At 34.6% G+C, this 26275-nt stretch overlaps 1 protein-coding gene across 11 annotated transcripts in view; it reads left to right on the top strand.

Moving 5' to 3' along the window:
• EPHA5 (EPH receptor A5) overlaps positions 1-26275 on the top strand; it is a 363905-nt gene that overhangs the window by 52066 nt on the left and 285564 nt on the right. For all 11 annotated transcript variants that reach the window (XM_077136996.1, XM_077136999.1, XM_077137003.1 and 8 more), the window contains exon 3: positions 21999-22662. In XM_077136996.1, coding sequence (XP_076993111.1) covers positions 21999-22662 — 664 coding nt within the window. The remainder of the gene's footprint in view (positions 1-21998; positions 22663-26275) is intronic.

The following is a 26275-nucleotide window of genomic DNA, read 5'->3' as shown; positions in this document are numbered from 1 at the left end:
TACAATGTTAATATGTGTTATGAATAAAAGAGATCACTGGTAATATTCCACTTCATAAAACTAACTAAGAGAGTTTACTGCATAGCTTCTTAAAACTTTTACCATATGGATGTGCAAAATTCTCAGGGCCTTCAATTTAAGATCTTGAAAAGAGATAAACTAGGAAGAGATCTAGAGTTGTCATCCTAAAATGCTCCTTTGTTTTCTATGAAATACATTGTGGGATTCTAGGTGCATGGAAAGTTCCTTGAGAGACATTACTCTATTATTTATGATTTCATTCAAAGTTAAAAAGAAAAAAATGAAATGCAGGGCAAAATTTTAGGAATAAGCATATAAGTGTGCATTGGAAAGAATAGCACAGAAAGATTTCATGTGTTCCATTCATTAGTTACCTAGGACTGACTGTTTTTCCAAAAACTGTCTCTTACTTTGGTAGACATCATGGGGTAGTGAGTTAAAATGTGTTTTGCAGTCAGATAAATCTGAATTCTAACTTTTGTTGTTGTTGATCGTTAATTGTGTAACAATTTCTTCTGGCCCCTCTTCTACTTCTTGGTTAGCTAGATTTTCTCCTCTTCTCCTCTCGCTTCTTTTTTTTTTTTCTTAGAGTGAGGAGGGAGGTATTATATTATAGGAAGTGGTTTGCACTCCTGCTTCCTTTGGCTTCTTAAAGGACAAACATGAAAAACTTTACAGAGGAGTACAAACTGTTCAGGGCATCAGCCTGGAGTCAGAGTTAGTTGTTCACAGTGGCTTTGGAAAGCCAGCTGCCCTGCACCTGAGAACACAGGAGCATGTGATGAGTCACAGTCCCCTGTGGAAAAGGGTGCTATGAGCTGGAGGGAAGGAAATCAAATCCCCTGGGAAACTAATTTTGTGTCCTGTACTTCCCAGTGGGGGAAAGACGCACTTTCCATGGTTAGCTTCTTTTCCTGGCACCAGAATGAATTTCCGGAACAGTTTTTCCATTATTCTGCTGATATTATAATTCTTACAATCTTCCCTTCCTCCCTACATCCCTCCCTCCCTCCCTCCATTCTTTCCCATTTCCCTCCCTCCTTTGTTCTTGTCTTCTTTCTTTCCTTCCTTCCATCCGTCCATCCATCCACCCATCCTTTGTTTCTTAACATTGAGTTTAGTGCTAAATTAATCTTACTCCTTTAATCAATATAATAAATAACATTTTTTTATGTTGAAGCATTCTTGTATTCTTTAAAGAGAATTTAAATGATCATGGATCATTATTTTTAATATATGGTTGGATCATGTTGGCTAATACTATATTTAGGATTTTGGAATGTATATTTTTAAGTGAAATGAAACTATAATTTTCATTTATTATACTTTTTCTTGTTTAAAAATTAAGATTATCATATAAAGTGAGTTATTTTTTTTCTTCTATTTCTGGGGAAGTTTGGATAAAATAAACATTACTAATTGTTTCTTAAATGTTTGATAGAACTCACCTCTTAATTCACTGTGTCTGTTTTGTTTTTGTTTTTTAACATAGGGAGTGGGAGGGAAATTATTACTATAATTTCAATGTCTTAATATTTTTGATCTACTGCAAAATTCTCTATTTTGGAATTTTAATTACTTTTCCAAGAATGTCAGGGTAAGTTGGTTGATAGTGTGGTTCAGGTTTTCTATGTACTTGATGATTTTCTGTACAGTTGCTCTAGCAGACAGAGAAATCTCCAACTCTGTTGAATTGTGGTTTTTTTTTAATATGTCAGCTTTGTTTTCTTAAGTTTTTAGTGTATGATTTTAATTCTTCTGTTGTTATTTTTAGTCATTTTATTAATGATTAATCTAGGGGCTGCAATATACATTTTATTTTATCAGACTATATTTCAGGCTAATACTAGCTAATTCTGTTAAAATAGTGCAATTTTGCTCCTATTTTCCTTCAATATCTTCTCCCTCTTCTTCTTTCTTTGGTCATATGTATTTTAGTTATATATATTGTAAATCCAACAATACAGTGTTGGAACCACTGTTTTATATGATCTTTAAGGGAAATTAAAAATGAGAAAAAAACGTGTAGTAAATCACATATTTATGTTTTCATTTTTTTGTGGATTTGAGCTTTTATCTGATGTCAAATTTTTTTTCACTCTGAAAGATGTCCTTTATCTTTTGCTTATCCAAGCATTTCTTTATTTCACCTTCATTTTGTAAATTGAAAATTTTATTGAGGTAATTGTAAATTATCTTGTAGTTTTAAGAAATCATACACAGAGATTGTATATACTTTACAGTTTCATCAATGGGAACATTTTGCGAAATTACAGTATAATATCACAACCAGAATATATTGACTTTGATATACTCTATCAACCTTTTCAATCTTATTCAGATTTCTTCAGCTTTATTTGTATTCATTTGTGTATGTATAATTAAATTCTATACAGATTTTTCACCTATAAATTTGTGTATGCACTGCCACTATGATACTGAACAGTGCCAATGTTGTATCTCCCATGTTACCCTTTATAATCACAGTCATATCTCTCCTTCTCCATCCCTGTTCCTAACCCCTCACAACTACTGAGCAGTTTTCCTTATCTAAAATCTTGTTGATTAAAATATTATATAAATAGAATCAATGATGTTTAAACTTCTGAAATTATTTTGTTTTTGTTATTGTTTGATCATTTGTTATTTCGCTCAGTATAATTCCCTGCAGATACATTTAAATTGTTGCTTGTAGCAAAAGTTCATTCTTTTTATTACTGAGAATTATTCCAGGATACAGATGTGGCACAGTATGTTTAACCGTTTACCTCTTGAAAGACATGCAGTCTGATTCCAACTTGGGGTTCTTAAAAATAAAACTGCTATGAACGTTTATGTACTGCTTTTTTTTAACCATGGGTTTTCTTCTACTGGCATAACTGTCCAAGATAAAAGTACCAGGTTGTATGGCAATTGCATTTTAGTTTTATAAGAAATATCTGTTTTCCAACAAAGCTATACCATTTTCAATTCCCACCAGCAGTGAGTGATTCAGGTTCACGAAATCCTCTTCAGCGTTTGGTGTTACTTTTCTTGTCTCTCTCTTTTCGTCTCTAACTCTGTAGCGATATCTCACTGCAGTTTTAATTTGAACATCCTTTATGGTGTGATGTTCAACATCTTTTCCTGTGCTTATTCGTTATCTGTACATCCTCTTCCTTGAATGTCTTCCATCCATTTTTCCAATTCTGTTTGTTTGTTTTTTCCTTACTGTTCCAGTTTGAATTGCATTCATTTTTGCCTGTTAGCTTTGCTATGTAGAATTCTTGGTTGATGGTTTTATTAAGCAGCACTTGTAAAGTGAGTCTACTGTTTACTGGCCTCCATTGTTCCTGGTAAGGAGACAGCTCTTAGCCATATTATTGTTCCTCTCTACTTGATGGGTTGTTTTTCACTTGCTGATTTCAATGTTTGGATTTTGGCACTTGGACTATGATGTGTCAAGATGTGGATCTCTTTGTGAATATGCTAATTGTATTCAGTGAGATTTTTGGATTTGTAGATCAATATTTTTCATCAGATTTGGAAATTTTCAGATTTATTCTTCAAAATATACTGTGTGGCACTTCCCGCTACTCTTTTCCTTTAGACTCCCCACTCCACACATGCTATGATGCATTATGTTGTCTCACAGCTCTCAGAGGCTCTATCCATATTTTTCTCAACCTTTACTCTCTGTATTATTCTAATTGATTAATTCTATTGATTTATGTTCATGGATTTTCCTGTTTGTATAAAATTTTCATCTCTGTATGATTATATGGCTATAATAAAGTATGCAATTTATAATATTACTTTCTTTATATTTAAAGTATGACTTACTTTTACTGTTTTTTATTATGCATTTTTTCTTCATAACCATATACTTGCAATCTTGCTCTGTGAAGTGCACTTTATCTTTTACTCTATTTATGGTCATGTGCATTGTTTCCCATGTTGGCTATTAAAATGTTGGAGGGATGATGTTGGTACAAGTACTCCTAGTGATATAAGAAAATCCTGAGTTTTAAGAATTTTTAAAAAGTCACTACCTATTGCCAAATGGCTTCTCCAGATTGTCTATTAATATTCACTTCTGGAAAGGGTTAGGTATAAAACAGTATCTGCTTCCCTATAGCTTTTCTAATGCTGCATATCTGTCTGATTTTCTCTTGATAAACACATTTAAATTTACAAAACATTCACCTATATTCAGTGTAATCAGCCAAAAGTGGAGCAAAGAAATATTATTAAATCACACGCAATGTCTAGGACACCACTATACACCTTTGTCGAAGACTCTTAGCTTTATAACAAATAGGCTGTTAGTTATAATAGAAAACAGAACAATAAATAGAAGTCAGAGAATGTTTGCATCCTGTAACAATGATATCTCCTTTATTATCTGAAAAGTACCTTTCACTCATCTATAAACTAATGTGGAAGTACCACATGGCATCTGTTTTAGTCAAGGTTCTCCTGGAATACGGTACCAACAGGAGATGTGTGCAAATACGAAATTTTGTAAAAGTGTCTTATGCAACTGAAAGAATGCACACGTCCAAATTCTGTAGGGCAGGCCACAGGTTGGTGACAATGATGAAGGTGAATTGCTCTGTGAAGTGCACTTTATCTTTTACTCTATTTATGGTCATGTGCATAATTTCCCATGTTGGTTATTAAAATGTTGGAGGGATGATGTTGGTACAAGTACTCCTAGTGAATTCAATGAATTCTACAGGAGAGGCTGGCTGGCTGAAGTAGCGATGAAAGTTTTCTCTTCAGACTGCTGAAGTCATCACCTGCACCTTAAAAGTTTTGACTGATTGGATTAAATCCAGCTAATCATGTTCTCTCATTGCAGAAAACATTCCCCTTATTGATCATAGATGTAATCAGCCATAGATGCAATCAACTGAGAGATGATTTAATAAAACTGTCTTCTGGTTTATTAACCAGCCACGAAATGTCCTTGTAGTAACAGGCCAGTGCTTGCTTGACCAGACAGCTGGGCACCATCACTTGGCCAAGTTGACATATAAACCTAATCATCACAATATCTAAGATCTGTAGGCTGAACATTCTTTATTTCTGTGCCCTTACAAATTTATGTATTTGTTATCTGCTTTTACTCTATGTGTGTTTCCTATTATTAGAATATATTGGTGAAAGGGGTTGTGTTGATACGCAGAGAAAATAAATTAATTGCTTATTTTAATTTGAAGATTAAAATCACACAGTAAAATTAATTTCACTTTTCACTTTAGCTTAGGTTAATAACCTGACTCAAACACGTCAGCATGACTGAGGTATAGTATAGGGAAATAGTGAACAATATAGACAGAAGGCCCAATGCATGAAAAGATTACTCTTCCTTACCATTGCATTTCTACTAGTATTGCAGATATTTTATATTTGCCAAAATTTCCCACAAATCTTAGAAATATCCTTTTTTACAGTAGTTCTTAAATAGAGAAATAATGTATAGTAAATATTTAGGTTAAGGGTTACTAAAAATATGTTTCTGTAAATACTCATAGTGCACTCTTATTTTTTTCATTTTTTATTTTAATACAATTTTATTAATGTATATTGTATATTTATATATCATGTACTCTTCCAAAGTGTGCAATCAGTGGTTCACAGTATTATCATATGGCAGTGCATTCATCATCACAATCAACTTTTACTTTCTTTTTTTGTGAAAAATAACATGTGTACAAAAATGCCGTAAATTTCAAAGCATATCACTGCAATTAGTTATAGAACAGATTTCAGAATTTGGTATGGGTTACAATTCCATAATTTTAGTTTTTACTACTAGGTGCTCCAAGACACTGGAGACTAAAAGGAATATCAATATAATGATTCAGCAATCATGCTAATTTGTTAAACCCTACCTTCTGTGTATAATTCCACCAACTCCTTTGATCTTTCTCCCATTCTTGAGGATTATTTGGGCTAGTCTAATTTTTTCGTGTTGGATGGGACTATTGATAATATGGGATAAGGGTATGGAACTGGTGATGTTCTGGAGAGGCTGGCCCCTTTGCGTTTCAGGATTTGTCTAGCCTAGGAACGCATCTAGAGGTGTAGGTTTCTGGAAAGTAATCCCAGTGTATGGAACCTTTGTAGAATCTCATATAAAGCACTAGGTGTTCTTTTGGGTTGGCAGAAATGGTTTAGGTTGGGTCCTGGCAAACTAAGATAGGTAGCAATGTCTAACTGAAGCTTCCGTAAGAGTAGCTTCCAGAGTAGCCTCTCAACTTGAACTCTCCCAGCCACTGATCATGACTTATTTTTATAACTACTGTAGTTTAAAATTTAATTTGCATTAAACCAATTATCAAAAAACCATGAAAATAAATAATGAAAATTTGGATTTGTCATTTTATAACTATCACTACAAGTTTAAATGCCCATATTCAATTGGTGGTAAGAAATGTTCACTTTTATTCAGAATTATTTTTGCTGATTGCTGATAACAGTGTGTAGACCAGAAGCATGCTCACTAAATGCAGGAAGAGGAATGTGCAATGGACCTAAGGCTGTGCTTTTTTTTACTTCAATCTCAAAAGGAAAAGAACTGGTATTCTGAAAAAAATAAAGTAAATCTTTTCTCTGTGGAATCTTAGTTTCTGATTGGCAAAGGCACAGCCTGAAGTTGGCCTCCATTTCTGCAGGATCTCATCAATGGACAGAAGGGACTTTAGTCTTTACTATGGCAATGTAATCATTTAAACTTGAATAAGAGCAGAGCCTTAATGTGGCTGTTTCCTGACAAAAGAAAAAAAAAAGAGTTGGAAATTTGTGTTGAATAGCTACTGATTACAAGAACATGATTAATTGAAAATCTGGAATTGATGCATGGGTGGTGTTGTCAAGGTCTATACCACAAGCTTAATATTATCTATTGAAAAATGATTGTGGAATAAAGATCAGAGAGCACAGGCAACATTATATTTTCTGGCATATTTTATAGACTGGTGAATGGTTTACTGAAACTTTTTTTTTTTTGTCAGAATAGCAAGGCCCTAATTTTATCTATTTTGCTCAAAGCATTAAGTACATTAGAGGTTAATCTACATTCATTTCATTAATTTGATTCCCATGTAAAATCATTTTTTCTCATTTACTGGAACTTTTGCACTGCTCTGAGAAAAAACTTTTTCTAACAATTTATAGCTGTCAATAATAGGTCCGAGTCTATATAATGAGAGTAGTGATGTTATTTTCAAATTTTAAATGCTAATCAGATGCTTGGCATGCAAAAAAAAATGTTAATCAGTACATGTACATTTAAATAACATTGAGAAAACCATGTATAACATTTTACAGGGACTGTCATGAAGGAATTGTCCATTTTCTCTGTGTGCCTATGTTTGTCCACTGTGAAATACATAATATATAAATCTATATGGCAAAATTGTGGTATGTGGATTTAAAATATATTTGGGAGGCAACTTTGCCTTAAGCATGAAGATGTTCCAAAATGCAATGAATTGTAGTGGAAATAAACTAGACCAGTGATTTTTAAATGTTTTTTTTATTTTTAACTTCTTTAAAAATTATAACTTGGGGTACAAGAGTAGCTCAGTGGTAGAATTCTTGCCTGCCAGGAGGGAGACCTGGGTTTGATTCCCTGCCCATGCACTTCCCAAACAAAGAAACCAACAAAAACAAGCAAACAAAAATTCAGCAAATGGTGTTGCAATAACAGGAGAGTCACATGGAATAACAATAAAATGTGACCCTGCCATACAGCATCCAAAAAAAAAACTATAACTTACGGCAAAAAATCACTGACAAACCAGATAACATGTACCATGTCTAGTGGGGATTGCTTTTAAATAAAATAATAATGAGATGATTTAAGATTTAATTAAGTTTATTACTTTGTTAATTTCGGGCATGCCCACTCACTTACTTCATTCTACTTTTTAAAATTACTGTTGAATCATTAATAAGTTTAAATTTGTTTTCCCAAGTAAATTTTCCAAAAGAAAAGCCCAGATTTTAAAACTTGAAGTATCCAGGACATATTTTATCATTTCATAGAATGTGAACCTCTCTGATATATCTTTTCTTAAAAGTGAAACTAGTACAAAAAATGAAATTAGTAAGTAAATAAGCAGTTGTAAAGTTAGGATATGTATTTTTATATTCATGCTTTATTTATTCATTTAATTCTAATATTTTTTTCATGATTTAATTAATAAATTTCTCTTGTTTTGCATATTTTATCTGATATGGTGCTATAGAATTTTCCTACTCTAATTCATTTCTTCTATATTTGAATTTTTTTTAATCAATGGAGAAAGGATCTATCTCTCTTTCTTTCCTCCTTTCTTTTCTTCTTTCCTTCCTACTTTACTTACTTCCTACTTTCCTTTTTTCTTTTCTTCTTTTTTTTTCTCTTTCTGTCTTTATTCTTATTCTTTATGTTTTAGAAAAATAATTACCAACTGCAGCATTGAAGGAAAAACAACTATGATTTTTTCCAGGGTAAAATATCCTCTTTGTTATTCTTATTTAGTGTGGTATGTATAGAAGCTCAATTGTCTGATTTTCCTGTGAAAATACTCTATAATTTTTAAATTTTAATTCTTATCTTTCTCAAATGATTTTATTTGTATGCTGAATTAATTTAAACCCATAAATATTTGTACTATTGTACAATGTACTATTCTACATGTAGTAAAAAACTTCAGTTTTATTGTAGACATGAATTTAATTTAATCATTTCTAACAATATTACTATGTCTTATTCATGATTTTTAAAGATATTTTAAATAACAGAAAGAATTTTAAAGATGTTTAAGCAGAAACTCATACCTGATGCAAATCTTTTTTTCTCTATAAACACATTATTGAGGAAATGTAATAAGATTGTAGATTAAATTATTTTTGCTGAAAGTGTCAGTTTTATTTTACTTAAGAAACAGCTGTTATAAAGATGGAATTTCTGAAACAGAAAGTGCATGTGACATTGTTATTTTTAAAATCATCTCGCTCTTGCAGTTGCACTACAAACCAGAGACACTGTGACCAATGAATAGTTCATGATCTTGATGCAAGGTCAGGAAATTGAACAAGAAAGTGTGGGAACTATAATTCTACAACAAATGCCATATATTTAACTTTTGAAAACACAGGTACCTAGTTCATTAGGTGATTAAAATTTTCCTCAATTGTTGTTTAAATCACTTCATGTGCCACTACATTTTATGCATTTTTAATTCTCCAAAATCATAAAACATTAATTATACTTAGAGATTTGGTTGGAGACATTAATTTGGCATTAATTAGGAGTCAGTCATATCGCACCTCAGTTTCTTCATTGGCAAAGTGATGTGGTTTTACTCTGTATAATTATAGTAAACAGTGTAATGGGAAAATTGAGCTTCTGAAATGTGGTTTGGACAGCTGTAACTGTAAACTGTTCTTCCTGACTTACATTACTTTGAGATTTTAAAAACTCTTTTCTGTACTCTGCCTCTTGTCCTGGGAATGCACAGTAATTTTGGGGGGTGAGGAAAGCGAGGAGGAGCTGTCCAACCACCTATTCTTTTAGGAAATTGATGCCAATTGGGACCTATTTGCATGACTATCAACTGCAGAAATGTGTCTTTCATTTGAAAGGTGGAATCCCTTCCAACAGATATTTCCTCTTCTAAAGCTTCAGAGATTGGGAAAGGCCCTCTGCTCTGGACTCTGGGGCTCCATTTATTTCTTCACTTAAGCACCTCAGTGCTTATTATGTGCCAGGCATGATTTTGAACTCTTGGCAAATATGAAAATTTCTCAGCTTTATGAAGGAGGTGTTAATTTACAGGCATAGGTTAAGGTAGTTATCTCAAGCTGTGGAAATTTTTTCTACTGCTTTTCCTTCCTTAAAAATTATTTTTAAAAATTTAACAAACACTCTCCCACTTCCCTTTCCCCTAGCTTTGATATTTTGAGGACGACCTTTGAATTTCAACCAAATGTCTTTCACAGCATTATGACCCCAAATGAATTTTACTTTTCTATTTGACTCATGTTGTTTGAACATTAGGGCAGCCACTTAGACAGGCAGAAGGACCAGGGATTGATATCTGTCTCCAATACGCACTTATCTTAATAAATACAGTATGACTTCTAGTTGAAATAACACATTCCCAGGTGATACCAGCAAACAAACAGTTCAAGGGACAAAAAAAAAACTAAACTAAAAGTCTCTTTCCCAACTGTTAGTAGAACCTTTCTTTTTTTTCTATCATTAATCATGTTCCTACATCACTTAGGAGTTCTCTCAGGAGAAATACCCTGGATTGAATGCGTTGCGGAACTACAAACCCCTGCCAGTACAGACTGATAAGCCCAAATGTGCATCTAGCAACGAGGGATAGCATATGATTTTATGTTGGCGTAAATAAGTCTTGTAAAATGCTATGAGGAAGAACCTTAGTAATTGCGTATCATGCATCTGGGGAAAGTATGCAAACAAACAATTCATTAAGGTCCATGATTAATGGACCTTAATTAAGGACCTAATTTAACGAGAATAGCAAGGTAGAAAAAACAGCTGAAAAACTGAAAGTATCTAATATTAAAAATATAAATTAGTATAATTGGCCAGCTGTTAATAAAGGGAAAAATAAAACAAATACCTTTCTTGTGTTTGAAGTTTCTGCGTTTTTTTAATTGTAGTAATATATATACAACTCAAAACTTCTCATTTTAACCACTTTCAAAAGTGTGCAATTTAGTAGCATTTCTTATTTCATGATATTGCTCCACCTTCACCCAAAACCATTAACCCTACTTTGTCATCACTTCAAAAAGAAACTCTATGCCCATTAATCAATAACTCCGCTTTCCCCTATACTCCCAACACCTCAGGCTCCTGGTAAACTTTAAGGTACTTTCTGTCTCTTTCTTTCTGAAAGAGACTTTTAGTTTAGTTTTTTTTTTTTTTTTTTTTTTTTTTTGTCCCTTGAACTGTTTGTTTGTTGGTATCACCTGGGAATGTGTTATTTCAAGTCTTTTGTCCATTTTTTAATTGTCTTTTTTGTTGTTGTTGCATTGTAGCAGTTGTTTACATATTTTGTGTACTAAACCCTTAGCAGATATTTGGTTTTCAATTATTTTCTCTCATTATATAGGTTGTCTTTTCACTTTCTTGATAGTGTGCTTTGACATAAGATGGTTTTTAATTTTGATGAAGCCCACTTTATTTGTTTCTTCTTTTGTTGTTTGTGCTTTTGGTGTCTTATAAAAGAAATCATTACTAAATTCAAGTTTATGAAAATTGTCTCTTCCATCTTATTTTAGGGTATTTATGGTTTTAGCTCATGTAGTTAGGTCCTTGGTATATAAAAAAATTATTTTTTTTTCATATGTTGTAAGGCAGAGGTACAACTTCATTCTTTTTCAAATGGATATCCAGTTTCTCAGCACCATTTGTTGAAGAGACCATTTTTTTCTCAATTAATGGACTTGGCACTGTCTTCAAAAAAAAGGTTGACTCGGGGGTGCAAGGGTAGTTCAGTCATAGAATTCTTGCCTGCCCTGCGAGAGACAGGATTCAATTCCAAGCCCTTGGACTCTACACCCCCCCCCCCCCCAAAAATTAAACAAATGGTGTTGCAGGATAGTCATGTGGAGAATGGATGAAATGTGATCTGCACCATACAGCGTACAAATATGCTGTACAGAGTACATAAAAGCACACAAGCCCACACACAAAATATAAAACCAATTGACCATAGATGTATGAATCTATTTCTGAATTCTCAAATCTGTTTTTTTTTTTCTTCTTTATGCCACTACCACATTGTTTTAATTACTGTGGCTTTGTGGTAAATTTTGAAATAACGAAGTGTAAGATTTCCAGCTTTGTTCTTCCTTTGCAATATTGACGTGGCTATTCGGGGCCACTTGGAATTCCTTATGAATTTGGGCTTAGTCTTTTTCATTTCTGCCAAAGGGAAAAAAAAAAGCCTGCTGGGAATTTGAATGGCATTGCATTGAATCTTTAGATTGCTTTGGGTAGTATGGGCATATTAATAATATTAAGAATTTCTAATACAAGTTATTTTTGCATTATAATTTTGTAGCCCATAATTTTGCCAAATTCATTTTTCTAGTTTCTAGCCAATTCTTTGGGAATCCCTACACAAAGGATCTTGCCTTTTATGAATAGAGATAGTTTTACTTATTCCTTTCTAGCTTGAACACTTTTTATTTCCTTGTCTTGCCTAATTATTCTGGACAGGATTTCCAGTATAATATTGAATAGTAGTGGTGAGATAGAGCATATTTGTCTTATTCCAGAACTCAGGAAGAAGGCTTTCAGTTTCTCATTTTTTATATTATCATTCACCTGCAAAAGGATAAAAGCTGGATCCTACCAGAAATTGTGCATGTTGGGTAAGCATACTCTGAGGTGGCAATTAGAGTGTAATGTTGGCTGATTAAAATAAACAATATTCCTGTTTTCCAAATTTCGGCGTATAGCTGAAACATTTGCCAGGCACCTCTTGATGTGGTGAAATACTGTTCTTAAAAAAAAAAAAATAGTGAAAGAGTAATTTGAAATCAATATCTTTAGTAAAGTAAACAAAACCTAGTGAGTAAGCCAAACATACCGCACACATATACCGACAATCGCAATAAATGCCATGTAAAATATTTGAATAAAATGTGAGGTTCAGAGTTCATTTCTCTTTAGAATATTTCACAAGGCAGAATATAAGATATTGTATAGGACAATGGGAATTATCCCAACACCCCATCCCTAAAGAGGCATTTATGTGTTAAACTAGATCTTAGTGTAAAGTTATTCTTTGGCCTTGTCAAAGTAAAGCTGGAGGCTATTGATTCATTCCTAGCCATGTATTTATGTGACCGTGCCAAAGAAAATCACTAATTGTCCTAATATTATTTTACTAAAATATGAAATAAAGTGTAGTGCTGGTAGCAGTTATCATGTATTCTAGGATTTTAATCTATCGAGTGCTGAAGAAAGTTAATGCATAAAAAAGTAAATTTTACAACCATGTTCTGCTTGAGTATAACATGCCACTGAAAAAAAGTCTGATTAATAAATGTACTATTAATAAAAAAGCAGTTCCACAGATTAACATGCAAAAATTAGACTCAGTATTTGTGTTAACACTTGGAATAAGAATATCTCTCAAAGTAGAGGCTTAGAGAATTTTAATAAAATTTCTGATGACCAATTTTCAAAAAGAAAGCTGATTTTATAAACTTTCCTCTTATATGTAAGATTAAGTTCAGAAAATTTATAAAGAAGAATATTTATATTTGCTTTTAACATAAGACGGATCATATAACCATGGATTTACCATGTTTTTGTTATTTCATATTTCAAATTAGTGAAGCCTCTCGATTAAGGAGGGATACTTAAATGTTAGGTATGAATTCATTCATTGTAAAATATTTAACAAGTGCATACTGTATCCTGCAGTGTCAGACTCTGTGAGTAAGAGCGCTGTGTATCTATCTGTCTGAATGTTAAGATACATATAGAAAAAGCCAAAAAAATGCTTATGGTTCCATTATATCTAAAAAAATGAATTTAGTTCAGAGAGATCAGGGTAGCAATTGATATATGAATGAAGGAAACATACACAAACACCCACACATCAAGGAGAAAGACATGGTGACAGGAAGAACAACATTAGACACAGGAAGAGGAGATGATCAGATGATCAATGTGGTCCTTTATAAGCTTGGGCAAATCTTTCATTTGCTGGACTTAGTTTCCTCATTTCTAAAATGAACACATTTTACTTAGGGTTCTCGAGAGAAACAGAACCAACAAGAAATATTGTAAATATGAAATTTATAAAAGTGTCTCATGCAACTGTGAGGATATAAGAATCCAAATTCTATAGGGCAGGCCATGAATTGGCAGCTCCAATGACGGTCCTTAAAGAAATCCCCAGGAGAGCCTGGCTAGCTGAAGCTGAAGAGAGATTCTCTCTTCTGAATTCTTCTTAAAAGCCTTTAGGTGATTAGATTAAATGTCATTCATTGCAGAAGACACTACCTTTAGCCAAATGAAGATGTAATCAACCATGTATGCAACCAATGTGCTCATGATTTTAAGTCCATGAAATGGACTCGTAGCAACAGATAGGCCAGTGCTTGCTTGACCAGACAACTGGGCTCCATCACCTGGCCAAGTTGACACATGAATCTAAGCATCACAGTCCACCCTTTGTCTACTTGGCAGCTATACACATCTCCTTAACCATACTTAAACTCCAAATAGAAAATAACAGACACATTTTTTTCCTTGCCTAACAATACTCAACTGTGTATAATCAGAAATGCACAAAATCTCTCCAGAAGACAGTGTAAGCCCTTGGGTAATATTCACTCTTAAACTTTATATCCTGTAAACTACATACTACAATATGAACAATACAACTATGTAATATGATAAAGGAAATAAAATAGAGAGGAAAACAAACATATTTGCTTTATGTACAAATACATAGATATTCATTACAAACCTCATTTCCATAACTGGCCATGTGTTCATGGTTCATATTTATCACTATTTTCTTTCACTACCCATTCTGTTACCTTTATGCTCAGCACACCTCAGTTGGCTGGAGTTCTTTGCCTATTGGGATAACACAAACCTTCACTCCTGAGGTTTCTAGGCCATTGATAATGCTGCTTGGATTGGGTTGTTGCAGTTTTCCATCAACTTGAATCAAAGGGCATCATAGTACTAAGGAAGCCATAGGGGATCTCCTGAATTCCAGGAAAACTCTTCTTTACCTCCATTGTATAGTTGCAGTCTTATTTCCCCTTGACAGTCAGTATCAATCACCCCAGCCAGTAAAGTAATCCCTTTCCTTGCCTGTTGATTCAGTGGCATGAGATCCTAAACTGGCCAGGTGGCAATCTTGACTTCCAGTTCAATAGAATAATTGTTCTCCTCCTTTTGGAACTAAGACCTGTAGATGAGCAGAGATTTAGGTTTCAGCGACAGGAAGCAAAAATTTTCCTAGTGGATCACTAAGCATAATAGTTAGTGGTCCCACTCCCATTTCTACCCCTTTATTCTTGGACCCATGAATGCTGATTATATGAGAAACAGCAGCATAGAGTGGATGCTGATTCAGAGCATACACAGCCACCTGGGAAACATTGCCTCAGCCCTGCAAGGTAGTACCTCCTTGTTGGACAATAATTGGGTTTTCAAAATGCCATTCCACTGTTCTATCAACCCAGATACCTCTGGGTGATGGGGAACATGGTAACATCAGATAATTTCATGAGCATGTGCCCATTCCTGCACCTCATTTGTTGTGAAGTGGGTTCCTTGATCAGAAGCAGTGTTGTATAGAATACCATCACAGTGGATAAGGTATTCTGTAAGTCCACAGATAGTAGCCTTTTTTGCTTTGTGTACGGGAAAGGCAAACTGATATCTGAAGTATGTGTCTTTTCCAGTTAGAAAAAAACAGTGCCCTTTCCAAGATGGAATCAGGTGGCAGGCTGATCACCTTGGGGAATGGTGCCATATCAGGAACTGAGTGTTGTTCACTGATGTTGGCATATTGGGTACTCAGCAGTGGCGGTAGCCAGATAGGCCTTGGTGAGTGGATATCCATTTTGCTGAGCCCATGCATAACCTCCATCCCTACCACCATGACCACTTTGTTCATGAGCCCATTGGGCAATGGCAGGATTAGCTAAAGAAGAAGATGATTTATATCTGCAGAATGGGTTTTCCTATCCACTTGATTATTAAAACGTCCCTCTGCTGAAGTCATCCTCTGATGAGCATTCACATGGGACACCAATGTCTTCAATTTCTTTGCCCATTCAGAAAGATTTATCCACATACTTCTTCCCCTGACATCTTTGTCACCAATTTTATAATCATGCTCTATTCAAGGCCCTGACAATCCAGACAAACCATTAGCAACAGCCGATGAATCAGTATACAAATACACCTCTATTCAGTTCTCCTGCCAAGCAAAATGACCAAGAACACTGCATGAAGTTCCACCTACTGGGAGGATTCCCCCTCACTGCTATCTTTTAAGAACATCCCCAGAAAGGGCTGTAATACTGAAACTCTCTACTTCTGGGTGGTATCTGTATATTGTGTACAATTATCTGTTTTTTCTCTTCCTCAGTCAATTGACTGTAAAGAACTACCCCAAAGGTCATAGCTCTGGTCTGGGAAAGCAAAGGTAATGTGGCAAGACTGGAGGCCATGGGCATTTGGGCCATTTCTTCATTTAACTTATTTGTGTCTTTAGGGCCTGCTTGAGCCCTATCTCTTACATACCATTTCCATTTCATAAAGGAGTGCTGCTGCACACATCCAACTTTAGGGCTTGGTGCGTCAGACAATACCCAACTCATTATAAGCAAATCAGGTCTCATGGTAACTTGGCTCATGGTTAAGCATTCAGTCTTTACTAAGGCCCAGTAGCAGGCTAAAAGATATTTCTAAAAAGGAGAGTGTTATAGCAGTGGACGGTAACACTTTGTTCCAAAATCCTAATGGTCTACATTGTTATTCTCCCATAGGGGCATGCAAAAGGCTCCAGACAATATTCCTCTTTGCCACTGACACTTCCTGCACCATTGAATCTCCTAGATCATGCGGTCCAAATAGCAGAGCAGCTTGTACAGTAGCCTGGACTTATTGCAGAGCCTCCTCCCAAAACTAGCAGCTTATTTGGTCAGTTGATCAATGGGCTGGAGTAGCACAACCAAATGGAGAATATGTTGACTCCAAAGTCCAAAGAAACCAGCTGGGCATTGTGCCTCTTCTTTGGTCATAAGGAGGGCCAGATACAACAACTTATCCTTCACCCTAGAAGGGATATCTTGACATGCCCCACACCAATGTTCATCTAGAAATTTCACTGAAATGGAAGCCCCAGTAAATTTGTTGGGTTTATCTCTCTTCCTCTGACACACAGATGCCTTATCAATGAATCTAGAATAGTTGCTACTTCTTTCTCACTAGGTCCAATCAACATGATATCATCAATATAATGGACCAGTGCATCTTGTGGGAGGGAGAATTGATCAAGGTCCCTGCAGACAAGATATGACAGAAGGCTGGAGTGTTCATATACCCCTGAGAAAGGACAGTGAAAGTATATTGCTGACTTTGTCAGCTGAAAGCAAACTATTTCTGCTGGTCCTTACTAATAGCTATTGAGAAAATAGCATTTGCCAGAACAATAGCTGTATATCAGGTGCCAGGAAATGTGTTGATTTTCTCAAGCAGTGGTACCACATCCAGAAGAGTAGCTGTGATTGAAGTCATCGCCTGATTGAGTTTAGGAAAGTCCACTGTCATCTTCCAAGTCACATCTGTTTTTTGGACAGGCCAAATAGATAACTGAATGAGGATGTGGGAATCACCACCCCTGCATCTTTCAAGTCCTTGAGAGTGGCACTAATTTCTTCCATCCTTCCAGGAATCCAGTATTGCTTCTGGTTTACTATTTTGCTATTTAGGGGCAGTTCTAGTGGCTTTTACTTGCCATTTCCTAGCATAATAGTCCTACTACATGTGTCTGAGAGCCAGTGTGGGAATTCTGTCAGTTGCTCAGTATGTCTATTCCAATTGTGCATTCTAGAACTGGGGAAATAACGACAGAATGGGCCCAGGGACCCACTGGACCCACTGTGAGGTGGAACTGAGCTGGAACTTCATTGATCCTCCATAAGCCCACAAAACTCTGTTAAGATGTCAAAAATACTCTTACCCAGAGCCTTGCCTCATAAGCATACAATTAGCAGAATCAAATGATGATATTTTGCATATCTTTCTTGCCAACTCGCCCATGGACTGTCAGTGCCATCTTGATAATTGGAAACAGAGTCATTAGTGCCTTTGAGTCTAATCAGAATAGAAAACCAATTATAAAATCCCATTTTTAAGATTCTGTTTCTGAAAAACCACTGCCGGTACCAAGCAGTATTAGTCAAGGTCTCTAGAGAAAAAGAACTAGCAGGAGATTATCTATAAGTATGAGATCTGTGAAAGGGTCTAATACAACCATGGGGACATGAGTCCAAATTCTGTAGGGCAGACCACTAGCTATTAGCTCCAATGTAGTTCCTTAATGAATTCCCCAGGAGACACTGGCTGGCTGAAGTGAAAAAGAGAGGTTTCACTTCTGAATTTTCCTTAAAAGCCTTGGGGTGATTAGATTAAGTGTCATCATTGTGGACACTCCCTTTAGTCAATTGCAGATGTAATCAGTGGTGGATATAACCAACATGCTCATGATTTAAGTCTGTGAAATGTCCTCACAACAATAGATAGACCAGTGCTTGCTTGACCAGACAACTGGAACTGGGCACCATCACCTGGCCAAGTTGATATTTGAACCCAACCATCACAAACAACTGGAACAAATATTTTAAAGTTTCCTTCTGATGTTTTATATTGGATATCTTATGACCAGAGAGAGTTTAAGTTCCCACTCCAAGTTACTTGACCAATGTGCCATTGGTTAGGTCTCAATTTATACATCTGGATATTATTAAGATACAGGTTTTTAAGAGCTAAGACTAAAACCAGGGCTTCAGGCTGGTATACTTTCATCTAGAATTTTTCTTCAGGAGTGTACTAAAAAACTATCTCAGCTCTGTACATTAACCTCAATAAGTTAACCCCCTTGTAGAGATAAGATAAATGGAAGCCACAATAATGGAAAGAGAACTGAACAGTAGACACTTCCTGATAAGTTGAAAGGATCAACTCTTTTCACATGATAATTCTGACTGTAGATTTGGGGCGTTAATACAAGGGGAGGTTCGAGCTAAGTCTTTGTGAAGGCAAGGGAAGTGATGGATAAGCTAGGAGACTGGAATACAAGAGTATAACAAGTATAACACAGATAGAAGGACATTGGCTCAATAAGAGGCAGGCAGAGGAAAAGTTAAAAGTCATTCTTTTTGGAGACAAAAAATTGTTAGTTCACTGTCAATTCCATGATACACACACACACGTACACACATTATATATATATATGCCTTTATCTTTTCCACTTCTCTGATGAGTATAACTGAAACTGACATGTGATGCCTGACCAGGCATGAGTTTAGAATACAACTGACTTGTAGCTTTCAGTGTTAGTGCCTAGAGAGAAAAAGTGGGAGAAGCACAAGGTTCTGGGAGAGAAATCAAGACAACACAGGCTGACCATTTACCCAATTAATTAACCTTAAGGCAAAGGAATAGGAAAAAGGGAGGAACAGACAAGCACAGGAAAATAATGGTCTCAAAGAAAAGGGACCTTGAGGAGTTGCCAAACCCAAGTGCAGAACTGTAGTCACTGTATTGATTCAGCAACATACACATTCAAAGTGCCCAGGCACATCATTAACAGTAATTTGCATAAAAGTTTATTAAACTACAGATTAATAGGAAAATATTCTGTTTACTTTCTCTGCCTTCATTAAAAACTGTCTAAGAATATGCTTCTTCCTGTCTTAGGAAGTTCTTGATGGGTGTTACTTTTCTTTATCATTTTGTTTTTCCTTCATTTTTCCTAAGATTTTTGCTGAGAACAGCAGAATTTGCTGTTTGTACCAAAAGGGAAGAAATTCTGGAAGAATTCACCGTTTTATTTCAGATAAGCAGTCTAAAATAAATAAAATATTTTTGTCCATTCCTTGACATATTTGTCTCAATGGGAGCAGAGCTTTATGGAAACTGTCATGTATATATTATCTGTTTAATTCTGAATGGCTTATAACCACAATTATTTAACATAAAGCCTTTCTATTAGTCCATTAGAAATAAAATGTGAACCTTCATTTATATTTTGGATACATGCAAAGAAAAACAAATAAAATCAAAGAAAATTATAGCTTTTCTCTTCGTAATTGAGAATATTTAGAGAAACAAGATGTTTGTACACCTTCTTTGAAATTAGCACCTGAAGCAGCAACTATTAAGCTTCTTGTAAAGTGCTGCTTGGCTTGTGTTTCTAATAATATTTGTGATACCTTGGACTTTGTACGGGCAAATACTGTGAACTGCTTGGTTTATAATCTTGGGAAATGTTATTCCAAATCCTTTAACTTGCTAGCAGGAGCCTACTGTAATATATGAGGCAGAAATAGTTTTTTTTGTAAGTGATTTAAGACTAAGTACTTGAAATCCATTTGCATTTTGCATTGGAAGACTATTAGAAAATAAATCTTTAAAATGGAGCTAATGTAGTATTTTGATTTATTTTGTTTAGAGAAGAGCTTTTTGATGTTGTTTTCCATTTTACTGACTCAAAGAATATTTATTTAATTAATCTTAAGTTACAGGAAATTGATAATTTGTTCTGTTTTCATTTGGTTAGTGAGGTGCCCTTTCACATGAAATATTAATCATGACATTCAGGAGCCATTTATTATAGAGGTTGGTATCTAAGTCATTTCAGAAAAAAAAATTAAAGTAGTTTAATTACAGAGTGTTGAAACAAAATGCTGATTTGGAAAATCAGAGGCTAAGTTGAATTTATCTATGTATATATGGTTTGAGAGAGGATAGACATTAGATGATTAAAAAACAGCAGAACTAAGACATCCGATAGCATCATAATGTGAAAGTTGGTAGGCAAGGAAAAATCTTCATGTCTTCCACATTAATTTAAGGCATTCAGCAGTCTTTACTCATTAGCACCTTGTACCATGTCTGTTTAGAGGCAGCCAGAATTTTGATAGGGCCACGTGAGGGATATGATTTATTTGCATCCCTTGTGCCTACACATTTTTCATATCTTTGTGAGTTGAACAGAATCAAGAAATAATGCTCTATTTAATTTGGCGTCAAAAGAAATGGATTTTTATGCCATTGATCACTATCTGTAAGGCCTATTATCTAAAAACACACAACCTGGATTTGTTGAAAATATGGTTTCATTGTTCTTGGTGATTCAGGGATATTTTAAAGGTTTAAAAACAAAGTAAATATAGATTTTGTATATACGACTTCTATACAAGTTAAAAAGATTTCTGAACTTACAATGGCACATTTCTGGAGAATAAAAATTTTATCCTATACTGCTCAAGGGGTGGGTAAAGTATATTGAGAATCTAGAAACTGATGTATTTTACTTAGAAAGAGATAGATTCATATTAATTCCTTGACCAAATAGTATTTCTGAAAATATAAATCATACTTTTTTTTCCTACCTTCTATATCTGTCCTGAATTAAGCATAAAGGATTACGTTGGTAAGAAAGAATTAATGTGTCCCCAGGATATAACAAGTACTCATGTAGTATTTGAGATGACAAAGCTTTCCATATTACTAATCTATAATTTCTATCTCTACATTACAGCTGTCTGTATATTTCTATTTGGATAAATCCATGTATAAACATTTAGCTATCCCATTTGTAGAAATGTTCTGAGTAGAGACGTTCAAAGAAATAATGATCTATTATTAACTTTAAACTAGTTTTCTTCTAAATTTTATTAATTGGTAGGTTATTTGTAGCATGATAAAATTAAGTATATGACTGGACTTACATGTGACGTTTTTTCTTCCTTCTTTTCCACATTTACTGTTAACATTTTCTCTTTTATTTTAATTTTATATATTCTTCTCAAAATTTATCTACCATGTTAATTTTTATACTTAACTTTCTTCCAAATGTACGTATATTCCTTTCTCTCCATATTAACTCCATAACATTAATTTAATTTAACTTTTTTCTAAATACATGGTTTTCTGGGGCATATCATTCATACAGGTTTGCTATGAGTAACTTTGAAGACTTTGAATAATAAGTTATGAATCTTTTTTATTTAAAAAGGGAGTTGAATATTTTTGTGATTCTGTCGACATAGTTCCTTCTCTCATTATTATATATATGTATCAAGACTCCTTAAAACTGTATGTGCATTAGTTTTCTCTGATTATATTTGCTATTTTTTCCTTATAATTTTCTACTTGAATTTTATTTTCTATTTTATGTTTACAGTGGGAAGAGATTGGTGAAGTCGATGAAAATTATGCCCCTATCCACACATACCAGGTATGCAAAGTTATGGAGCAGAATCAGAATAACTGGCTTTTGACCAGTTGGATCTCCAATGAAGGTGCTTCCAGAATCTTCATAGAACTCAAGTTTACTCTGCGAGACTGTAACAGCCTTCCAGGAGGACTGGGGACCTGTAAGGAAACTTTTAACATGTATTACTTTGAGTCAGATGATGAAAATGGGAGAAACATCAAGGAAAACCAGTACATCAAAATTGATACCATTGCTGCCGATGAGAGCTTTACAGAACTTGATCTTGGTGACCGTGTTATGAAACTGAATACAGAGGTCAGAGATGTGGGACCCCTAAGCAAAAGGGGATTTTATCTTGCTTTTCAAGATGTTGGTGCTTGTATTGCTCTAGTTTCTGTGCGTGTGTACTACAAAAAGTGTCCTTCTGTGGTACGACACTTGGCTGTCTTCCCTGACACAATCACTGGAGCTGATTCTTCACAGTTGCTTGAAGTGTCAGGCTCCTGTGTCAACCATTCTGTGACCGATGAACCACCCAAAATGCACTGCAGTGCTGAAGGGGAGTGGCTGGTACCCATTGGGAAATGCATGTGCAAGGCCGGATATGAAGAGAAAAACGGCACCTGTCAAGGTAAGGATTTGCCTGCGAATCTGCAGGAGTTGTCTGCTTCAGTTGGTGAGCAAATGGCCTTTTACTTTGCTAATTTATGGAGATTATTGCTCTTCAAGTTTGATTTTTTTTCCTTCTTAGAATTTAAATAGTTCTGTCAATGATGACAGATTTAATGTAATATTTTAATGAGTATACGTAATTAATAGCCAGAGAGTGTCTTGTTTGCAGTGTACTATTTTATATTCATTTGGCTTTTAGAAGTTTTATTTTTTAAAAACCCAAACCAAGGGTTTAGTAACTTTCATTGTATGATTATTGTCTGCTACTACCATTTTCTCTTCCAAAAGTTGTTGTCTAGTCTTTGGTTGCTGTATAAATTTCAAATGTAAATCTTAGATAAGGCTTCCTTTTGCATATTCTTAAATACCTTTCACAATTCCGTCAGAAATAAATTCAGCCTTTGTACTCCGCAGCAAAACATCTGTAAGCTGGCAGGGCATATTTTACTGTGCTGTTTATACATGGTTGCTATTACATGCTTGCTTTTTTAATTTTACAGGTCAATTTGAAATATATAATAGTAGTGTCCTAGAAAAAAAAAGTGTTTGGAGATAGAGTCAAGACAAAAAGGTCATTTCAAAGCAATTTGCACTTGGAGTTTTTTTTTTTTTTCCTGTTTTAATTTTTCTTTGGAATTGAAGCTTAATCATGCATGCTTCCTCTTTATTTGAAAATACCCTCATTTTACCTGCAGTGTGGTAAGGTGTTTTTAAACTTGTATATTTATCAATGGCTTTCTTCAAGAGAATAACACTTTATGCCAGAGTGAAGAACAGCTCATAAGGAAGGAAACAAGCAGCTTTCCCTTAAAGAAGAGTATTCATCCTTATGATGTTGAATTTATTTTCACTCTGATATGTGTAAATACTAAATAGTACTTAGAGTTAGTGTGTAGTAACCGAGGAGGACACCAAAAGATTCCCTTAGACCTACTTGGTAGCTAAAGTACATTTTTTTGTTGTTAACTTGCAATATACTGTGAAACAAAACTCAAGTTTGTTGAGGCTTGACTATAGATTAATTATAGATACAGGAAACAGAACTAGGGAAATTAGCTGTAAATCACAGTGGCCTTACTTGATTATTTCTCTTCTGAAACACATTGCCGTACTTAAATTTCCTTCGTCAGGAAAATAAATAATATATTCTTTAGTATTAAATTAAAGGAAAATTATGATTAACATGGTCTTAAATTTCTTTTTTGAGTCATCTTCTCGAATTAAGGTGAGGGCATATGTAATTGTAGAACCAGAAGCTGGAATTAAATATAATCCTGTTAAAGATCTTTCAGTCTTTTCCATGAAGTATTGTAAAAATTGTATTAATCACTTCTAAAGTTTCTCATACTAGTTTTCTAAAGCAGAATGCTCTAGTTGGTTATTTGTTTGCATTGTTTTCGAGAAAGATATGCAGTCACTTCAAAGTTCAGAACATAAAAATCTTTGTCTTCGTTTAGATTGACAGTGGGTACAAAAGGCCTCTGCAGTCTTAGAGGATAAATTTTTATTGTTTCTGGGAATAAAACATTTTGCTGATGCTTATCATGAAAATGTCTTAAGGAAACAGTGTTCTCACAAAAATGCTTCTTAATGCAAGTGTTTATTGCAATTTTCTCTTCTTTGTCTCTTCTTGTTCTTTTCTTAATAATTAAGGGGTGAAGATATAGTTGAGAGAGTGAGATAAACTGGAGAAGGTGCATTGTAGAAAACTTGACTAAACTGGAATCTGTCTTAATTCATCAATTCCTTACCTCACTTCGGTAGTAGGAAAAACGGCTGCAGTGGTTGTGGGGAATGGACTACAAAGCCCGGTGGCGGTGGGGGTTCGCATAAAATGTAGTCAATATATGTGTAGTGCCTTCTGGGTTTTCACTGTGCAAACAGTGTATCACTACACTCCGAGAAATTTCAAATGTTTCTTTTATAAATAATTTATTAATAGACTGACTAACTCATTAAACAAATAAGCCCTGAAAATATGCTTTGGAGAATTAAGGTGTCACAGATAGTCCTGAGGCATCAATGTCTATGTATAATATGAATATGTACATGTAAACATAAACATATATGTGTGTGTGTGTTTGTGTCATATAAAATGCTACCAGACTTCAACTCATCCTACAACCTTAATGAACTATTCCCAGACCATTAAGTAGGAATCTTGATGGTTGGGAACTAATCTTGTTGATGGATCAGAAATCCAGGAATAATTTTGACATCTCCTTCCAACTTGCTACCAGTATCCAATTTATCACAAAGTACTTATAGAAATTATCACTCAACTATCTCTTAAACTCATTCACTTCTCTCAATCTTCTGTTTCCTCCAATCTTTAAGCATACTTTTCTGGGATATTAAATTCAAATATAATAAATGACTTTATGTCATGGTTTTGATTTTTGAACCATATGAATATTTCACCTATTTAAAATGCAAATCTAAAGTTGTGTCAAACATCTATCCAACTTCCCCTACCGTTTTTCTCCTTACACAAACTTTATACACTTCCGTGGCTTCCTTTAAGTTAAAGTATTTATACAGCCTTAGGCACTGCACGACTTTACCCCTATTATCTGTCTAGACTCATCTTAATCTATACCTCCTTCTCTTCTCTTTACTTTAGCCACATTAGCTTTCTTTCAGTTTCTCAGAGGTATTGTGCTCATTCCCACTTCTCACTCTTCTCTGATTCTTCCTCCCTTGGAACACTCTTCTACTTATGTTTTGCCTATTCAGCTCCTACTTATCCTTCAGCTCTGTATTCCAGTATCCTTTTCTCAGAGAAGTTTTCTCTAACCCTTCAAATTAGGCCAAGCTTCACTGTTCAAGACTCATATATAATGCCATATATCTGTACTTCATAGAACCAATTAAAATTAAGATTTTGCATTTATTTATTGATTTATTATTTGATTGTTGATTCTCTCACCCATATCAGACTGCACACTCCTTAATAGCAAGAGTGATGACTGTTTATCTTAAGAAATGGAAAAGTAATCAAGAGTCAAGAAAGAGAGATTCTGCAAAGGTGTACAAATACTTGACTTTTCTTTTTATTAACCTAGTAGCATTTATCTTTAGAAAAATCTCCTTGGTCACAAAATTGACAAGTTTTCTCTTAAGTTGTTGTGTTCTTGGTTCTGAGATGCTCAGTCCAAATTTTCAGGTTCCAAGTATTCAGTCATTTATGATTGGTACTTCATATAGTAAATAGTATGAGGCCATCTTAGGTGAATTTTGTGGGTCCCTTAAGATATTAAAATATCTTTATAGTATGGCCTTATTACACATTGACATTTAATTACTCACTTTCTTTGATAATCAGAATATTTTGGGATTTAATTAAGAGCATAACCGTATTGAGAAGCTGAAGTTTGAGTAAATCTTTTGCATGCTTATCATACGTTAATATTTCTTGAGTCTGTCCTGGGTAGTGACTTGTAATCACTGAAAGACCATGTCTGTGTGAGCTGTTATGTATGCAGGGTCTGGTGGGGTAACTAAAGGGCTTTTAAAGACTGAACCCTCAGGATTCAGAACACTAAGCAAATCATTAACATGTAGCCTCAACA

The sequence above is a fragment of the Tamandua tetradactyla genome, chromosome 19 (genome assembly GCF_023851605.1).
Source record: "Tamandua tetradactyla isolate mTamTet1 chromosome 19, mTamTet1.pri, whole genome shotgun sequence".
NCBI lineage: Eukaryota > Metazoa > Chordata > Mammalia > Pilosa > Myrmecophagidae > Tamandua > Tamandua tetradactyla.
The sequence above is the reverse complement of the archived record's forward strand: the minus strand, read 5'-3'. Positions and strand labels throughout refer to the sequence as shown.